We start from the raw sequence: 16,677 nt of genomic DNA, 5'->3' as shown, positions 1-16,677 counted from the left end.
ACAGCCCTCGCGTCTATGAGCAGGCCTTGGATTTTGACTGAGTCGACTCTAGGAATTTTCTGTCCACTCGCATATAATGCCACGGGGAGCTGGTTTAAAGGTGTTACACCTCTAACTCCTTGCCTTGCCGGTCTGTAGAGTAACAGCTCCGACTTACTCGGAGACAGCTTGAGACCCGTGTCCGCGAGGTAGGTCTCCGTCTCGTCCAAGGCCGCTTGTAAAGCTTGCTCGATGTCCGCTAGGGAACCCCCTGGGCACCAAATCGTGATGTCATTCGCGTAAAGTGCGTGACCCATGCCCCGGAGGCCACCCAGCCTGTCTGAAAGACCCTTCATGACTATGTTGAAGAGCAGTGGTGAGATAACTGAACCCTGGGGGGTACCCCGAGGTCCCAATTTGTATTCGCTTGACCGAATCTGCTCCGCTTGAATAGTAGCAGTTCTGTTGATGAGGAACGACCTGACAAAGGCCTGGAATTTGACTCCCAGGCCCATGCCCGCCGTGGCCTGCAGTATGTATCGATGGAACACTGTGTCAAACGCCTTAGTGAGATCCACGGCTAGAATCCCCCTCACGTCCCGAGTGCCGCTATCAAAGATTTGCTTCTTCAGCATTAGCATAACATCTTGCGTAGATAGCCCGTGCCGGAAACCCATCATATTATGTGGAAAGAGGTCCATACGCTCTATATACCCGGAAACCCTGTTCAAAATCGCGTGTTCTGCTACCTTACCTATGCACGAAGTTAGCGATATCGGTCTCATGTTATCCAAATCAAGGGGTTTTCCAGGTTTTGGAATCCGTATCACCGAGGCCGCTTTCCATTCGTCAGGCACATCTCCTTCCTCCCATACTCTGTTGATCTCCTCGGTTAGTAGTTCCACTGCCTTATCGTCCAAGTTCCGTAATAGTCCGTTAGAAACCTTATCCGGCCCCGGAGCCGATCTGCTATTTAAATTGTGCAGCACCACCCTTATCTCCGATTCGGTGAAGAGCGCGTCCAGATCCTCCACCGTCGCGAACTCGATCTGCGGATGTAGAGATGTAGAGATGTAGAGGATGTAGAGAGGGCTACTAAGGTAGTACAAACGGAAGCGGGAGTAGCGAGATTTACCCATTTTTTGTGGCGCATACCCGTTTATGATGGACCGTAAAGACGGCATGACACGCCGGCGTGACGACGACATTGCACGCCAACAAGGCGAGACCCTAAGGTGCTTAGACCTTAAAACTTTGCGCTTACGCATCACTTCAACTGCGAAAGAAAATTCTGCGTGGATTCATTCATTCATTCATTCATTCATTCATTCATCATTCATTCATTCATTCATTGCTACGGCCATGGCCGCCCTTACCGAGCGGCCGTGCTATTTACTATCCGTGCTGTTGCGGTTGAACCGGCCCCTTGCGTGGTGAGAAACTCGTAACGGACATTTAAGCGGCACCATTACAGGCATTTTCTTTATATTGTAGTCGTTTGCTTAAAGGATAAAAGGGAAACTTGAATTCTATTCAGTATTATTTTGATTGTGTAGGTTACAAGTAAAGCTGTTTGGGTGGGCAGCCGAACTCCGAACAATAACCAGATCATGCACGGAGGCTTGTGAGGATGAGTTAAGCTAGGCGTGCCTTAAAGTATTTGATTCCATACACGTGCTAAACTTAACAGTTTTGAACTTAACTGTGTTGACCAGCAGTTGTAGATAGCGCACGTCATTGCGAAGGAATGTATAACTTCGAGGATCGTAAAAAATCACAGCATATCCACGGAGTGAATGATGATGAGTGGGCGAAGCTGCGGAGGTTCATCGGTAAACCGTGAATCTTCCGTGAATTCTGCCCAGTACATCATCACCGACGTGAGATCGGGCGCGTTTATACTAAAGGTTCGATGAGTTATGACGACTTGCAGCTCACTTTAATTTTACATGTACGCTGTGAATTTTCATTGTTTAGAAAACCATCGCTTTAGAAAACATCTGGCGTCTTTCGTTAAGCAGCTGGCGTCTTTTAACGCGGTAGCGTTAGGGCCCGCTCACGCTTGCGGCAAGCCTGCCGCAACAGCGCGGTGCCGCACAACGTCGGCCGTCGCCGCACGCGCGAGAGTTGTCCCACTTGTACGGCAAGCTTCGCCGGCGAGCCTCCGAAAAACATGGCTGCACTGCCAAAAGCGGTTGTCGTCCACCTCGAATCTATCAAGCGGCCGTCGTGTGCTCTGTAGCCTGTAAGCTCCGAACTGATGTTTCCATTTCATTTAGATTCATGTCCTTAAGCTTCGACAGCAATGTATTAGTTCCAATTCGGCCCCATTTTTGAGAGCCGTAGTCAAATAATCGATGCTGTAGGCTTAGCGAGTCGAGATGGCCGCTTCCGAATGCTCGGAGGACATAGATTACGCGTTTGTTAGTTGCTTCTAATCCTCCATAGCTGGCGCCACTTGACCTCGCGCCAGCTTGACGACACTTCATTTGGTTTTACGCGACGCTTTTTGTAATGCCGGACAGACTAAAACGCTCTTTTGATGCTGAAACCATGCCTGGCAACGACACAGACGAAATCCGCACTTCTAGGGTGAGAAACGCGGGGTAAAAAGCAAGCAGCTCGAAGCGTCCCGCGGCAGACACAGATGACGTGGAAAGCCGAAAGCAGACGACGCGGTGCGCCGTAGTCATGGCAACCGCTCCTCCGTCGCTGATTGGCCACGTTGCTCTCCGGCAGACGGAGAACGGCACAAAAATGGGTCTCGGACCTATTCTGCGAACGGCAAACAACGGCTGACGTGCGCGAACGAAATCGCTTGCGCACGGCAGCCTGAGAACGGAAAACGGCAAACGGCGAACTGCCGTGCCGCTAGCGTGAGCGGGCCCTAAGAGAGCTCGTGTCGCAGAAATTCCGCTGTCGGCGTCGGCACCGTTGGTTGTGAGCGGAAAATCATCCGTGAGCGAAAAATCGAGAAAGTAGCAAATAAAATAAACGATAAAATCTTCGGTCCCAATGAGGATCGAACCCGGGCCGTTCGCGTGGCAAGCAGGTGTCTTGCCACAAAGCCACGATGTTGCTTGCAGCTGCTTCGGACAAAAACACTACATAAATGTCATGTAGTGAAAGGAGTCTCGACGCACTTTGTTCGGCAGGTGTCACGACGAAAACGAGCCTATACGGTAGGCGCATTCGCGAGGCCATCAAACTACGTCGAAAAACGCCGGGATAGTGCAGCCATCGCCGCTAAATACACACACGAACTTTCAAACAGCTCTAAAAATGGACAACTATGTCCATCTAGAGGAAAACATATCAAGCCAACGCAGCAAACGCTAGATAATGTGCTGCCATCTGTGAGGCATTGTGAGAAATATGTCTCGACTTTTCATGGCATCCGAGAGGGCCGCCCGCGCGGCGTATATCTTGGAGGCCATGCGACTCTTGCTTTAGATTGAAAGCCTGTAAAATTCGCGCGCGTGCGTGCGTGTGTGTGTGTAACAATACACATTAATAAGTATGCACTTAGTGGTTGAAGTGCGCACTAGGGGCCGGATTTCGCTATCGCGTTCAACTCTTAAAGGCGAAGCTTAAGGGTCCCCCAATTTTTCGTTTTGCTTTAGAAACATCTGGCGTTCTTCCGTTTTGCTTTTACAAAACATCTGGCGTCTTTCGTTGGTTTATTTCATCAATCAACGGCGTTTTGAACAAAATTTTTATTGTTTAATCACGCACAGGAGAAATCTCACCAGGCACTACCTTGGAGGTAAAGAATGGCTGCTAATGGGAATGAGAGACAGAAGAAGTCGGCTTTTAGCTACCGCTGCGAATTTTTTATTGTTCAACAACGCACAGGAAAAATCTCCCACCGGCACCACCTTGGAGGTCAAAGCGTAAGACTGGTTACGCACTACGACTACGACTACGAGGGACGAACGGGTGCCGCCTTAAGGAGCTTCGCCCCTAAAAAGTGTACGTTAGACAACTTGGCACCCAGTATACTGTTATGTGTTCGATAAACCTTCCCTTTGCAGTGCAATGTATAATTTGCACACAGTTAGGGACAGGTGGTTGCTCTCCTATGGTCGTCTACGTTGTACTCTGAGTCACCTCTGGGGTGATTCCACGAGAGATCGAACATGCCTGTCCGTCGCAATTTTTGTTTTGCCTGGGTTTTTATATGTTATGTGGGCACATTCAAAGTGCACGGAACCGAAAATTTTATTTCCAAGAAACGCTCCCAGCGCGCCAAAAAATATTTGAAGGTGGCGGCGCGGGCCTCCTGCTTTTGCTTGCTGCAATGTTTTCGGATTTCACGGCCGAATTTAACGCGAACTATAAATGTAGTGTCGAAAAGTTTTTTTGCTGGTTTTAATACGCATTACTGTGGATTACATCCATGCTTTTTATGCCGTCCTCAAAAAGGATAAAATGTAAAAAAATGGCAAACACGGCCGAAATAAAAAAAAAGGTCCTATGTTTGAGGCGCCTTGGCGCCTTTGCTATTTTAAACAGAAGCTTGAAAACAATGTCAAATATAGAAAAGAGCCTTTGCAACATTTATACGGAAGATCATTTTCCTACGGGCAGCGCAAAAAAAAGAAAAAAATAGTTAAAGAAGCAAGTTTTTTCAAAAAAGTACAGTTTCAAAAAATAAAATAAGAAAAACCCCTCTCTCAATTTTGACGACAATGTTTTATCGAAGAGCGCTTATGTCAGTGAACACGCGGTTTTACACGGTTTATCTGCATAGAGGCAACGTTTCGGCCCTGAATTGGCCGATTAATTTCTTCATCAGTTAACGTAACGAACATTTAAACGGCGCCATTCCAGGCATTTTCTTTAACTTGTAGTCGTTAGCTTATAGGATAAAATTGGTTCACCGGCTTAGCCAGTAATTCCCATCGATGCTGGTTTTTTCGGCAATTAAGCTACATTTTTGTCAGGCGCTTCCAAAAGGGCTGAAACAGAGGTTGTACTCATGCACGACCGCATTTATTTGGTTGGGGGAAAACACGAAAAACACAAGCACGTAACCGTTTGATAAATGTTATTCACTTTGTTAACTACTAAATAACTGGCGCTAATGACTGCTCAAGAGAAATATATTTGCAGTGGCTTAGCTCAGCTATGCCAGGATATACGTAGCGTTAGCAAAGGTTAGTTGATTATTCTGAGTTTTCCAGATTGTCTAGAATTAGCTTGATTGTCATGCTTACTGCTGCTCCAATGACATACGCACGGTATATGTATTACGTGGCACATGCATATTTATTTTCGCTCAACGTCAGGTTGCTTCTTCATTCTTCGTACGCTGAACCGCTAATTGCCAGGCAACTACTTCGGGATCCGATGACATAAGCTTCTCGGCTCTTCTACGCCGTTGAGCCGCATTTGCGCTCTCCTTCTCCATGGCGTTACCCACCTGCAAGCGCCAGTCAGAGGCGCTATCAAGCGGCACCAGGGCATTGTCAGACGGCGACTGCACAGCGAAGGCGAATAGCTGCGCGCACCATGGCTACGACGTTACCCCTCTCGAATGCGCAGAGCAGCAGCGCCGAGTCGCGCGCGCCGGCGCCAGTCTGTTTGCCCGGCTACGACGCCACTCCTCCCGCTCTCCGCCACCAGCAGCGGCGAGCCGCGCGCGGCGGTGGCGGACAGCGCGTGAGATGCCGGCTCCGCACTGATCCTCGCGCATGCGCAGCACGGCTCATGACGATCCACGCGAAATCGGCTCCGGCTAGGCAAGTGTAGCTAACGCTACAAAACAGCATACGGTATAAAACCGAACGAGAGAGCAATTTAGACGGTGATGGAGACCTGAAGCGATAAAGAATCGTCGAACAAATCATATTGCAGGGATGTTGTGGAACATGGAATGCCACTGGGAACTGGCACTTACTGCATGCATATCTTGAGGTTTAGCGTAAATAAACGACGCAGGGTGACAGAAAACACAGGGACACAACACTGTGGCGTTCTCGCGTTTTCCGTAGTCGCGCGTCATTCCACTGCGTTAAACTTCAAGCATTGCAATAAAAACGAGCCCACCAGCTAATCGATTCTGTTGAACTTGTTGAATGAAACACAGGAACACGAAAAAAAAATCAGAAAGAAAAACCAGGAGCCCTTCCTCTATCTGGAAAGTGGGGGCAACAGAAGCCTGGCGTGTGCGTGCCTGATGCGCTACTTATGTTTCTTTCTCTCGTTATTTCTTTCTTGCTTTCTTTATTTCTACTGCACTGCGCAATGTTCTCTCCTCGCTTCTTCTTTCCTCCATGCCGGGAATCGCACCTTCATCCTCATGCTTAGCAGTGCGACACTTAAAGAGACACTAAACAGCAAAACGCTTTTTCTCGCATTAGGAAAGTAGTCTTCCACGATACCAAAAACACCACGCTTTCTGCGCGAAGACGCTTAATAAGCGAGAAAACGCGCAAAAAGAAAATACAGGTGGCGACGCCACCTTGGAATTCCCGCACCGTTTGCTGTGACGTCACATATCTTTGACGGCGCCTGCTTGGGCCTACGTAGTTCCTAATCGGTTAAATCGAAGTACATTGTCCTCTGAGGGGGCCAGAGACTTGACATGACAAGTTTGTGGAAATTTCGTCGAGCCAGTGGCGCCAAGATCAGTTAAATGCTCTTTGAAGTCTTTTACGTCAAGAATTACAAAGTTCGGCGCGAAATTTAAAAATGAAACTTTGAACTTGGTTTTCTCCTCCTAATAATAAACCTATGGTGGTGAAATAAACTACACAAGAGTTCTCCGAGCACACTTTATCAATCTAAACCAATTCGTTGTTTCTCTTTAGTGTCCCTTTAAGTTATTGCGGGCAACAACGACGCTTACGCGTTCATATCAGGGCAACAATGAAATGTGGCAACGCAACGTGAAATGACACGTGACCTCCACAAAAGACCAGACTGCCATTTCAGAAGCAAGGTGCGGGAGCGGGCTAAATTGGTATTCCATAATGTTAAAGCTTCAGCGCAAAAAGTGCACAGCAGACAAAGAAACCACGAGGACAAGCACTGACTTCCGTCTGTCATTTATGAAAGCAACACACAGATATATACCTGAAACACGTGATCACAAGCATATCTAAGTTCGAGGGCGATTAAACAAACTAAAACCAAAAAGCAGCAAAACTACGCGGGATCATCACGTGCACGTGAATTTAAGTAAGTGCGATAGATGGCTTGCTGACGCAACTTCCATTAGCTATCGCCGCCGCCTGAGTGATGATCCTGGTGCTGTCGTTAGGTTGAGTCGCCAACACTGTTGTTTTGTCAAATTGATTTTACTTTGTTTTACCGCTCTCGTGTTCGGACAGATATGGGTGTGATCACGTGCGTCAGGTATATGTTTATGTGTTGCTTTAATAAATTATGGATGGAAGTCAGCGCTTATGCTCGTCGTTTCTTTGTCTGCCTGTGCATTTTTCGCGCTGAAGCTTTAGCGCCATGTCAGAAATGGCCGATCGCCGACAAGTCCACGATCGAGAGAGGATGAATTATTGGAAAACAGCGTATACAAATAAGCGTGTGATTGGTACACTTTCAAGGGCACCGCATTTCTCTAAGCTCGCCGGCGCCGGGTTTCCCCCGTACAACGCTGCCACTGTGAGTTATAAAAGCTTCGCTTAACGATCCTAGTGAGAGGTGAGGCACTCCAATATGTAAAATAAACAAGATAAGAAAGTTACAGGTTTTGGTTTTTTAAACCACATTCTCTTTCCTATATACTGAGCAAGGGAATGTCAGTTAGCAGAGATTTGGCTATTACTTAGTCAACTGGCACAGCTAGCATTGTTGTTGTGGTAACAACAGATAGCCCTAATCCTTAAAACTCACATCCTTGCCCTTTTGTCCATACGAAGATATTGCGTTCAAAGAAAAACGAACGTGTTGAATAAGACACCGTTAACTTGCGCGGCCACGCAGTCAACGCTTGAGAGCCACCGCTCGGATGGTAAATGTTGCTGCGGTCGACATCTCCATTGCTATGTTTATATACGTGTGCGCTCAGGAAAGGAAGGGGAAAAGGTGGGTGTGAATTCATTCTTCGACTTGTAAATTTTATTCTTTAGCAAGGAGCACATGGCAGCTCGTATATCTCTGTTGAAATGATCACAAGGAATCCTCAAACCGCTCCGTGTTTGACTAACTGTCCCTTCGTTAGAATCCCAAGCCCTGTTTGGCGCTACAACTCATGTTTGCCTCACATGTACAGCAGTGATGCGTGACGCATTAGAAGCAGCGATGCGCTCAAGGATTTGTATCTCCAATGCCTGCTACGTACGTTACATTTGGGTGTTCTTTGAAGCGAATTGCGAAGTATAAAAAGGTACATGCATAGGTCGTATACCGCAAGCGGGAGACGCGTACATATTGGTCGCTTTTAGTGAAATTGTTTGACCGTGTGTACAACTGCGTTAGATATCAGCTTAGTGAACTGCATAACTGCAGTTCCTGTATATATGGCTCTGCAACTGCAGTAACTAATGGTTCCGATACAGTAACTAATTGTCAATCAAATGCGGGATCATGCGCGCACGCGTACGTCGCTATGTAAAATAAATTGTTAAAACATGCAAAGTCTCAAGCGGACTGGGATTGGCGCGACATTCAACGGCTCCAGTGTACGCCTCTAAATGTGAAGGAACCATCGATTTGCCAAGACTTGGTCCATTACACCAGCGCAATTACGGCGAAGTAACCATCGAACGTGGAATTGCGCTGCAGGATTGAATAAAAAATTATATAATGTCCCACTAAAGGGAACCATGTGGGGATGCGAAGCAGCGCATGGGTCGACTTGAAGTTCCGTTCATCACGGGCACCTTGCCCGATGTTAACGCGTCATTGCAAGTGGGGCACACCATGAATTCACTGTAGTTGCTGTTGCTGTTACCCGTCCCCTAACTCTTGTTGGAGAACGCCACGGGGGTCCATCGCGCGTCTGCAGAATCTCGTTCCCCGACGCCATCACATCATTGCTGAGAGTGTAAGGGGGAGAGGCCACAGCGTCTTACCCAGCCCCTTACACAGGCCCGAACGCGCTAGCACGTGCCAGCACACATGGTTTTGTCTACGTTACGCCAAGCTAGGACAGCATACGGCAGCCCGGGCCCCCAAAGTGCTCTGCACGTATCATCATAAAAGCGTTTGAAAAACAAGAGGAAGAAGACTTCTCCTCGCCGCGAGCGCGCGCTCAGATGGCTATGCTAGGTGGTAGAAAGCGGGCGGTCGCCAAGGCACGGAGACAGCCCCGAGCATAAGCTGCTTCGCATCTAAAGAAATTTCACCATCTCCCATTAAAGGGAACCATGTGGGGATGCGAAGCAGCGCATGGGTCGACTTAATGTTACGTTCATCACGGGCATCTTGCCCAATGTTAATGCATCCTTGCAAGTCGAGCACACCATGAATTCACTGTAGTTGCTGTTGCTGTTCGCCATCACGTGATTGCTGAGAGAGTGGAAGGGGGAGAGGCCACAGCGTCTCACTGTGCCCCTTACAAAGGCCCGAACGCCCTAGCGCGTGCCAGTGCGTTCTGACTAGGATACAACGCGTTGATTCACCGCGCGTCTGCAGAATCTCGTTCCCCGACGCCACCCCATGATTGCCAAAGAGCTATGGCCAAACTTGAGCCGTACTGAAGTGGTCTTCACTCCGAAGCAGACCGAGCTGACTGAGTAGACGAGCCACGTAAAAAGCTGAAAGAAGGTAGGGGATCACAAGCTCCTCCGATGGCTCCAGCCTTGCACAAGTAGTGCAAGCTGATCAAATTATTTTATATGCAAAGAAGCTGCTGCTTAGCGTCCACCGCATGAAACGCTTGACAGGCACATCGGCGCTATGACAGTCACGAGTTGAACTGGGACCTTTTCAGAATCAACGAGTTTGTACCCGAGTTCGCGCCAGCGCCAAGTCCTGTCAGTCTCTCTTGTCTTGTGTATCTGCGCTGTTGCCTGCCAGTTTGATTGACAGACGCCCGGGGTGAAGATCGGATCCGCCCATCGCGTTTGCTCTTGCCCATGAGCAGTGCTCAGGCTGCTACGCCAGCGGGCGGCACTATTCATCTTTGAGCTTAATCGCGCAGACTATGCACACATGCACGAACTAGAGGTTACATCATCACGTGGCTATGATGTCTCGCATTCAGTTTCACCGCGTTCACGACGTACCTCTAACAGCCGTGAAGCAAGCGCCTGGTGGAATTTTCGGCGAGAAATGTTACTATGTACTTGTTTGTGGAGACATTGTTTCTACCGATTCGTTACTGCAGACGGATATTCAGGCGTGTAATGCAAGTAGCAGTAACCTGTCCATTTATTTGTCTGTAATATTCGAGAGAAGCGAAGCGAGCTGCACGAGAGTGCTGCATGTGCGCCCTTGTTGTATTCGAGAGTGGAAATTTCCATGTTGCAGGTGGAACGAAAGAAATTGCCCGAAAGAGGACAAACGCCCACGAACGCCCCTGTGGGAGGCGCGATGTGCATTTGGCAAAAAGATAGCGCAGCAATCACGCTGACGTCGCTGCACTGTTGAAATGTTGACTGTGTGGCAGCGCTGACGCGTTCGCGCGCGGTGTTCCTTTGAAACCAGCCGCAAATGCCGTACATGCGTTTGTGGCGCCATGTTCGTTGTTGTAGCCATTTTTATCAGCACTGCTATCATTCACTTCGCACTGTCTTCCTATCATGACCGCCGTAGTGCGAGCTCGGAGCAAACTCGTGTGTCCGAGAAGCTCGGGCCATCCTGCATAGCACTCCTGAACCAGTCTGTCGCGCAGTCTATGAAATCGGATCCGAAGGGAACGTTCTAAAGAGGGTAAAGAAGATGCCAGGAATGGCGTCAACAAAGTCATTCTTCTTTCAACTACATAGCAACACACTTCCAGTCAAGCTCTGGCTAGAGCAAAAAGGACTCTTCGTTACCTGGAGTATAAATTGTATGATATGCAACAAACCAGAAACGATAGACCACATATTTTTGGATTGTTGGGACGCAGTATTTTTATGTGACATTCTTCAACGCACTTTAAAGAAAGAAGTGCCGGTTGCTCCCTATGATATTCGCTTCCTTCACAAAGATATAACAGGTTTCCCATATGACATGGTTATGTTGGTATGCATGCACAACATATGCAAAACGAGAATGGCGGTGCAAAATACTGATCTGGAAGCTCGTTTCGCTGGAGAGTATTCCATCGAATGTGCAATATATTGAAGAGAAACCTATCGAGTTCACGAAGAACCACCAGTATGGACGTGTATGTTGGATGACCTGGTTTTATTAAAGCGGTTTTAAATCTTCGACCTCCCCAGGTCGACCTTTCTAAATATCACTATCATTGTTATGCGTCTTGTTTGTATTTTGTGTGTTGAATGTGTATGTTTGGGACATGAAATTGAAAACAATGCGTAATAAAGAAAAAAAACCGACATGGCTTTGTGGTAGAATACTGGGCTCCCCAACACAAGGGCCCACGTTCAGACCCCGTTCCATCCTGGATATCTTTTTCTTATTTAGTTTGCCTTTATTATTTCGCGCGATCACGGTTACGGACACCGGCGGCGGCGGCGGGTAACTATGGCGCCGAAAACGACCGTTGTTGTGATCTCATAACAGCTGTCGCTGTAAAAAGGCACCAGCATATATTGCAGCATTCATGCTGTCCATAGGTGCTACTACACAAGCACCCATGAGGAAGTGCAACAGGCCTACTGTCTCTTCTAAGGTGGCTTATACATTTGACGGTACGTCTCAAATTGGACCGCTTCGTTGTTCCTCATAGCAAAACAAGGATGTTGCACGAACGCCAAGACCGAAATTATCGTTAGCTAGGCTCACTTGTGAGGGTCTCGAACACGGTGGCTCCGCTGTGTGAAGACATCCCATATCGAGAAGGCTGCATTAGCTGCGCCTCGGGCAACAGGGCGTGACATCCTCTCCAAGAGCTCCAAATGTCTTCTTCATAATTTTCTATATGCCATCGCTTCCGTCAGCGTTCACGCTGCTACCCTGCAAGACCTTCGAATCACTACCGACATTTTCTGTGGCGGGCTCTTTAATGAAGTGTTGTGCCTCGGCGCCGAGGCCATAAAAGCGCCAAATCGAGCGACACAAGGCGAGAAGATCAAGGGGCCGCAGGCAGATCGCATCGCCTCTGCTCAATAGAACCACGATGGAGACGGCATCGATGACAGCCAACGACGGCGCGCCGTTCTTTCTGCCGCGGGACCCGCGCACGGCTCACTGGTACTTCTCGGGCAACAAGCCGCTAATAACGCTTCTGATCGTCGCCTATGTCTACATCGTTAAGGTGGGCGGTCCGCGGTTCATGAAGAACCGCAAGCCGTACGACGGCATCAAGCCGCTGATCACTTTCTACAATGCCTTCATGGTGGTGTGCAGTGCTTACTATGTCTACGCTTTCTTCACGACCGCGTACATCCGCATTGGTTACAGCCCGATCTGCCAGGGTATAGACTTCGACGCCAGAGACGAAGGCACCATGCATCTGCTGAACCTCTTCTGGTGGTACACGATGGTCAGGATACTCGACTTTCTGGACACCTTCTTCTTCGTGCTCCGCAAGAAGGATTCACACGTATCCTTTCTGCACGTCGTACATCACACCATGGTCGCCTTCAACGGGTGGTTCGGAATCAGCTACGGTGCGGATGGCCACTCGATGGCCTTTACGGTCATCAACGGCTCCGTGCACGTGGTGATGTACACATACTACTTCCTCAGCTCTCTGGGGCCCGAGGTGCAGAAATACTTGTGGTGGAAACGCTACATTACGCAGTTGCAACTTGTTCAGTTCGTAGTGCTATTCGTGCATTCTCTGCTGCCGTTCTTCTTCAACTGCAACTACCCCAGGTCGCACACGTACATTTTGATGCCACAAGCCGCTTTCTTCTTCGGCCTCTTTATGAACTTTTACGTCCAAAGCTACCAGAAGAAGACGCATGTATCGACGAAACCTGTAGCTAACGGCAAGATGCACTAAGGCAGGCTTGGAGATTTCTTCCTAGAAATGCGCCCTCGTGGATTTTACGCGCAAACCTATGAATAATTACGGCTTAATCATCAATGGCCAAACTATACCGTATATTCAACCATACAAGTTTCTGGGTGTCATAATTGACAGGGATCTCTCATGGAGCCATCAGGTATCATACATAAAAAAGCGGTTGATCGGCATCTGTCATCTATTGAAGTTATTCGCAGGAAAGAATTTAGGAATGTCACCAAGTGCTATGCTACAGCTGTACAGGGTACTTTTCCTCGGATTCCTGCGGTACAGCTTGCCCGCATTACCCATCGCAAGCAAAACAAGCCTACGAATATTAAAAAGTGGTGAGGCCCAAGCGCTTCGAATTTGCCTAGGCTTGCCTCTTAGCGCATCGATGGTGGCATTTACGGCGATCGCCAGAGACCACCTCGTCAAGACACATATTGACGTTGAAGTACTCAGGACACATATAAGACATCTTGCTCGGACTCCCCGCCATTACCTAGCCTCTTTACCAGCAGACAGACCATGCACATCTTTTTGCCGAACGGTAGGCGCGTATCGCGAGTCTTTACCAACATGCTTCTCGCCTGCCGCGAGACCTTCGATTCCTCCGTGGTGCCTGATTCAGCCTATCATCATCCGTGCGATACCTGGCATCCGTAAAAAGGCAGATATGTCGTCACCGGCTCTTGAACAGCTCGCTTTGCTCCTGCTATTTGAGAAGTGCCGAGGCTCAATGCGCGTATACACCGACAGCTCTGTTATGCCGAGCAGCTCAAACGCAGCTGTCGTGATACCTATGAAAGCCGCAACAATCAAATTTAAGACCTCTCACCTCACGACATCGACAGCAGCAGAGCTCGCAGCGCTTCTTGCCGCATTACATTTCATTACTGATAAACGGGCACAAAAATGGACGACCTTCAGTGACTCAAAGGCAGCTCTGCAATCCCCTTCTGCCACCTTTACGCCGCGGCCCGCACGAGCAACTCGTATTTGAGATTGCAGAAGAGACGCACCATTTAATTGAGACTTTTATCGCCCTCGTGTTCAGACAGATATGGTTGTGATCACGTGCGTCAGGTACATATATTTGTGTGTTGCTTTAATAAATTATGGATGGAAGTCAGCGTTTATTCTCGTCGTTTCTTTGTCTGCTGTGCACTTTTTGCGCTGAAGCTTTAACGCCATGTCAGAAATGGCTGATCGCCGACAACTCTACGGTCGAGAGAGGATCAATTATTGGAAAACAGCGTATACAAGCCCTCACGTGATTGGTACACTTTCAAGGGCACCGCAGTTCTCTAAGCTCGCCGGCACCGGGTTTCCCTCGTAGAACGCCGCCACCGAAATATGTGAGTTATAAAAGCTTCGCTTAACGATCCTAGTGAGAGGTGAGGTACTTCAATATGTAAAATAAACAAGAAAATAAATTACAGGTTTTGATTTTTCAAAACACTTTCTCTTTCCTATATACTGAGCAAGGGAATGTCAGTTAGTAGAGATTTGGCTATTACTTAGTCAAATCGCACAGCTAGCATTGTTGTTTTGGTAACAACGATAGCCCTAATTTTTGCAACTCACATCTTTTTCCTTTTGTCCATACGAAGAGATTGTGTTCAAAGAAAAACAAACATGTTTAATAGGACACCGCTAACTTGCGCGGCCACGCAATAAACGCGTGAGGATCACCGCTCGGATGGTAAATGTTGCTGCGATCGACAGCTCCATTGCTATGTTTATATGTACTACGTGTGCGCAATGGAAAGGAAGGGGAAAAGGAGGGTGTGAATTCATTCTTCGACGTGTAAGTCTTATTCTTTCGCAAGGGGCACATGGAAGCCCGTATATCTCAGTTGAAATGATCACAAGGAATCCTCAAACCGCTCCGTGTTTGACTAACTGTCCCTTCGTTAGAATCCCAAGCCCTCTTTGGCGCTACAGATGCGTGACGTGTTTGAAACAGTGATGCGCTCAAGGATTCGTGTCTCCAATGCCTGTTATATACTTTGCATTTGGATGTTTTTTGAAGCGAATTGCGCAGTATAAAAAGGTACATGCATAGGTCGTATAGTGCAAGCGGGAGACCCATACATATTGGTCGCTTTTAGCGATATTGTTTGACCGCAATAGCCAGATCACGTGAAAGATGTGAGATATATGTGTAAGCTGTCCTTTCTAATAAAATTTAGCTGCGAGTCAGCGCCTGTGTTGTTTCCGTCTTTCTTTTAGTGTCCGTTCTTTGTGTGCGCGCCATGTTATGTAAAAAATGAACAGGTACCAACTAGCCCATTTATCCGTGCTACTGCTATTTGCAGACAACTTAATGCGCACCATTTCTTATACGGTGACAAAAACAGAGGTGGTTCAGGGAAGAAGATGGCATAAGCGGTAGGTATAGTTTATTTTATGTGCTACAAATTATGGGCAATTTGACGCTTTCCCGACGGCCGGCTTTCACGAGTGCCAAGTATTGAACAATGGCGAATCACGCCTGCGGAAACCCGCAAGGTGGAGGAAACCCGTTTTGTTGCAGGAACCTACAGGGTGAACCCCGTACTGATTTCTTAGAAAGAAAACATTGTGCTGAATTCGAACCCGAGACCAACGCTTTTTCGCAATAACATTGCCGGGCGAAGGCGAGTTAATACACTCGAAGCGCAGCGACAGAAACTCACAGGGTCCCTAGTGCATTTGCCTAAGAGGACTTGCAGGCGAAAGCCATCTTCGTTTTCTTCTCAGTCGACATAATGATCCTCTCCCGCTCCCTCCCCGAAAGGATCCTGTGCCTCACCTGGTTTTGCGCAGCCTCCGTGATCGGCCCACCTTTGACTGAGCGACGATGTCACGAAAGTGCGTCATCCTGTAACGTCACGTTATAACGTCGTGATTACGTCACAAGCTTTTGTGATCTGTGACGTCATGATGACGTCATCACGGGGTGATAATTCTATGCGATACTCGTGTTGACGACACCGACGCCGACGGTCCATATCCGCGTTTGATGAGGCATCTGAGGCTTTCACCTTGATAAACACAGCCAACAAGTTCCACGATACGGCCTTCCACCTTTCGGGCTTTGGTGGAAAAACAAGGCAAGTCAGCTGGAAGCTCATATTCGTTCTTCGGTGTCAGTGTGCTGCCAGTTGCTGTTCGTTTCGCCCTTGCGCCACCATCTTTCAACCTTCCCTTCAAGTTATCCCAGATGGCAAAGCGGCCGCCCCGGCATTGTTCCCGGGCGTTGTTCCCCGACTTGAACACTTGACCGGGACGAATTTCGCGTCAGCTAAGAAGCTCTCCATCGTAGCTTCGCGCAACAAAACGGCGGAATTATTCATTTTTTCATGATCAAACTATGCGCTGGTTTGTTACATAAAAAAGTATTGACTGGGCAGTGACCGTTTTGCTAACTTCCTACTTTGAGCAGTCGGCCAAAAAAGGAAACACTTAACTGGTTTGGAAGTACCTGTTGACCTCCAAACCAGTGGGCAAATTCTTGGCCTGCTGCCCGAAGTAGGCAATTGCAGAGAGGAGATAGCGACGACCATTAATGACCTACTCCAGACGGTGCTAGCAGACAAAATATCGCGGAAAATCGATGTTTTGCACGTGCGCTCCACGAAGGGCATAGGGGGGAAGATTGCGCATAAATGGCGGAAATT

At 48.2% G+C, this 16,677-nt stretch overlaps 3 protein-coding genes across 3 annotated transcripts in view; all 3 read left to right on the top strand.

Annotated features, from left to right (window-relative positions):
• LOC119383207 (EEF1AKMT4-ECE2 readthrough transcript protein-like) overlaps positions 1 to 16,677 on the top strand; it is a 252,945-nt gene that overhangs the window by 154,939 nt on the left and 81,329 nt on the right. The window lies entirely within an intron of this gene.
• The window catches only part of LOC119383208 (elongation of very long chain fatty acids protein AAEL008004), a 131,322-nt gene that overhangs the window by 106,536 nt on the left and 8,109 nt on the right, over positions 1 to 16,677 (top strand). The gene's annotated exons all lie outside the window — the stretch shown is intronic.
• Positions 12,115 to 16,677, top strand: part of LOC119381686 (elongation of very long chain fatty acids protein AAEL008004) — a 29,864-nt gene continuing 25,301 nt past the window's right edge. The window contains exon 1 of the mRNA XM_049412451.1: positions 12,115 to 12,313. Coding sequence (XP_049268408.1) covers positions 12,176 to 12,313 — 138 coding nt within the window. The 5' untranslated portion in view covers positions 12,115 to 12,175. The remainder of the gene's footprint in view (positions 12,314 to 16,677) is intronic.

The sequence above is a fragment of the Rhipicephalus sanguineus genome, chromosome 2, assembly GCF_013339695.2.
Source record: "Rhipicephalus sanguineus isolate Rsan-2018 chromosome 2, BIME_Rsan_1.4, whole genome shotgun sequence".
NCBI lineage: Eukaryota > Metazoa > Arthropoda > Arachnida > Ixodida > Ixodidae > Rhipicephalus > Rhipicephalus sanguineus.
This window is presented reverse-complemented; position numbering and strand designations above follow the sequence as displayed.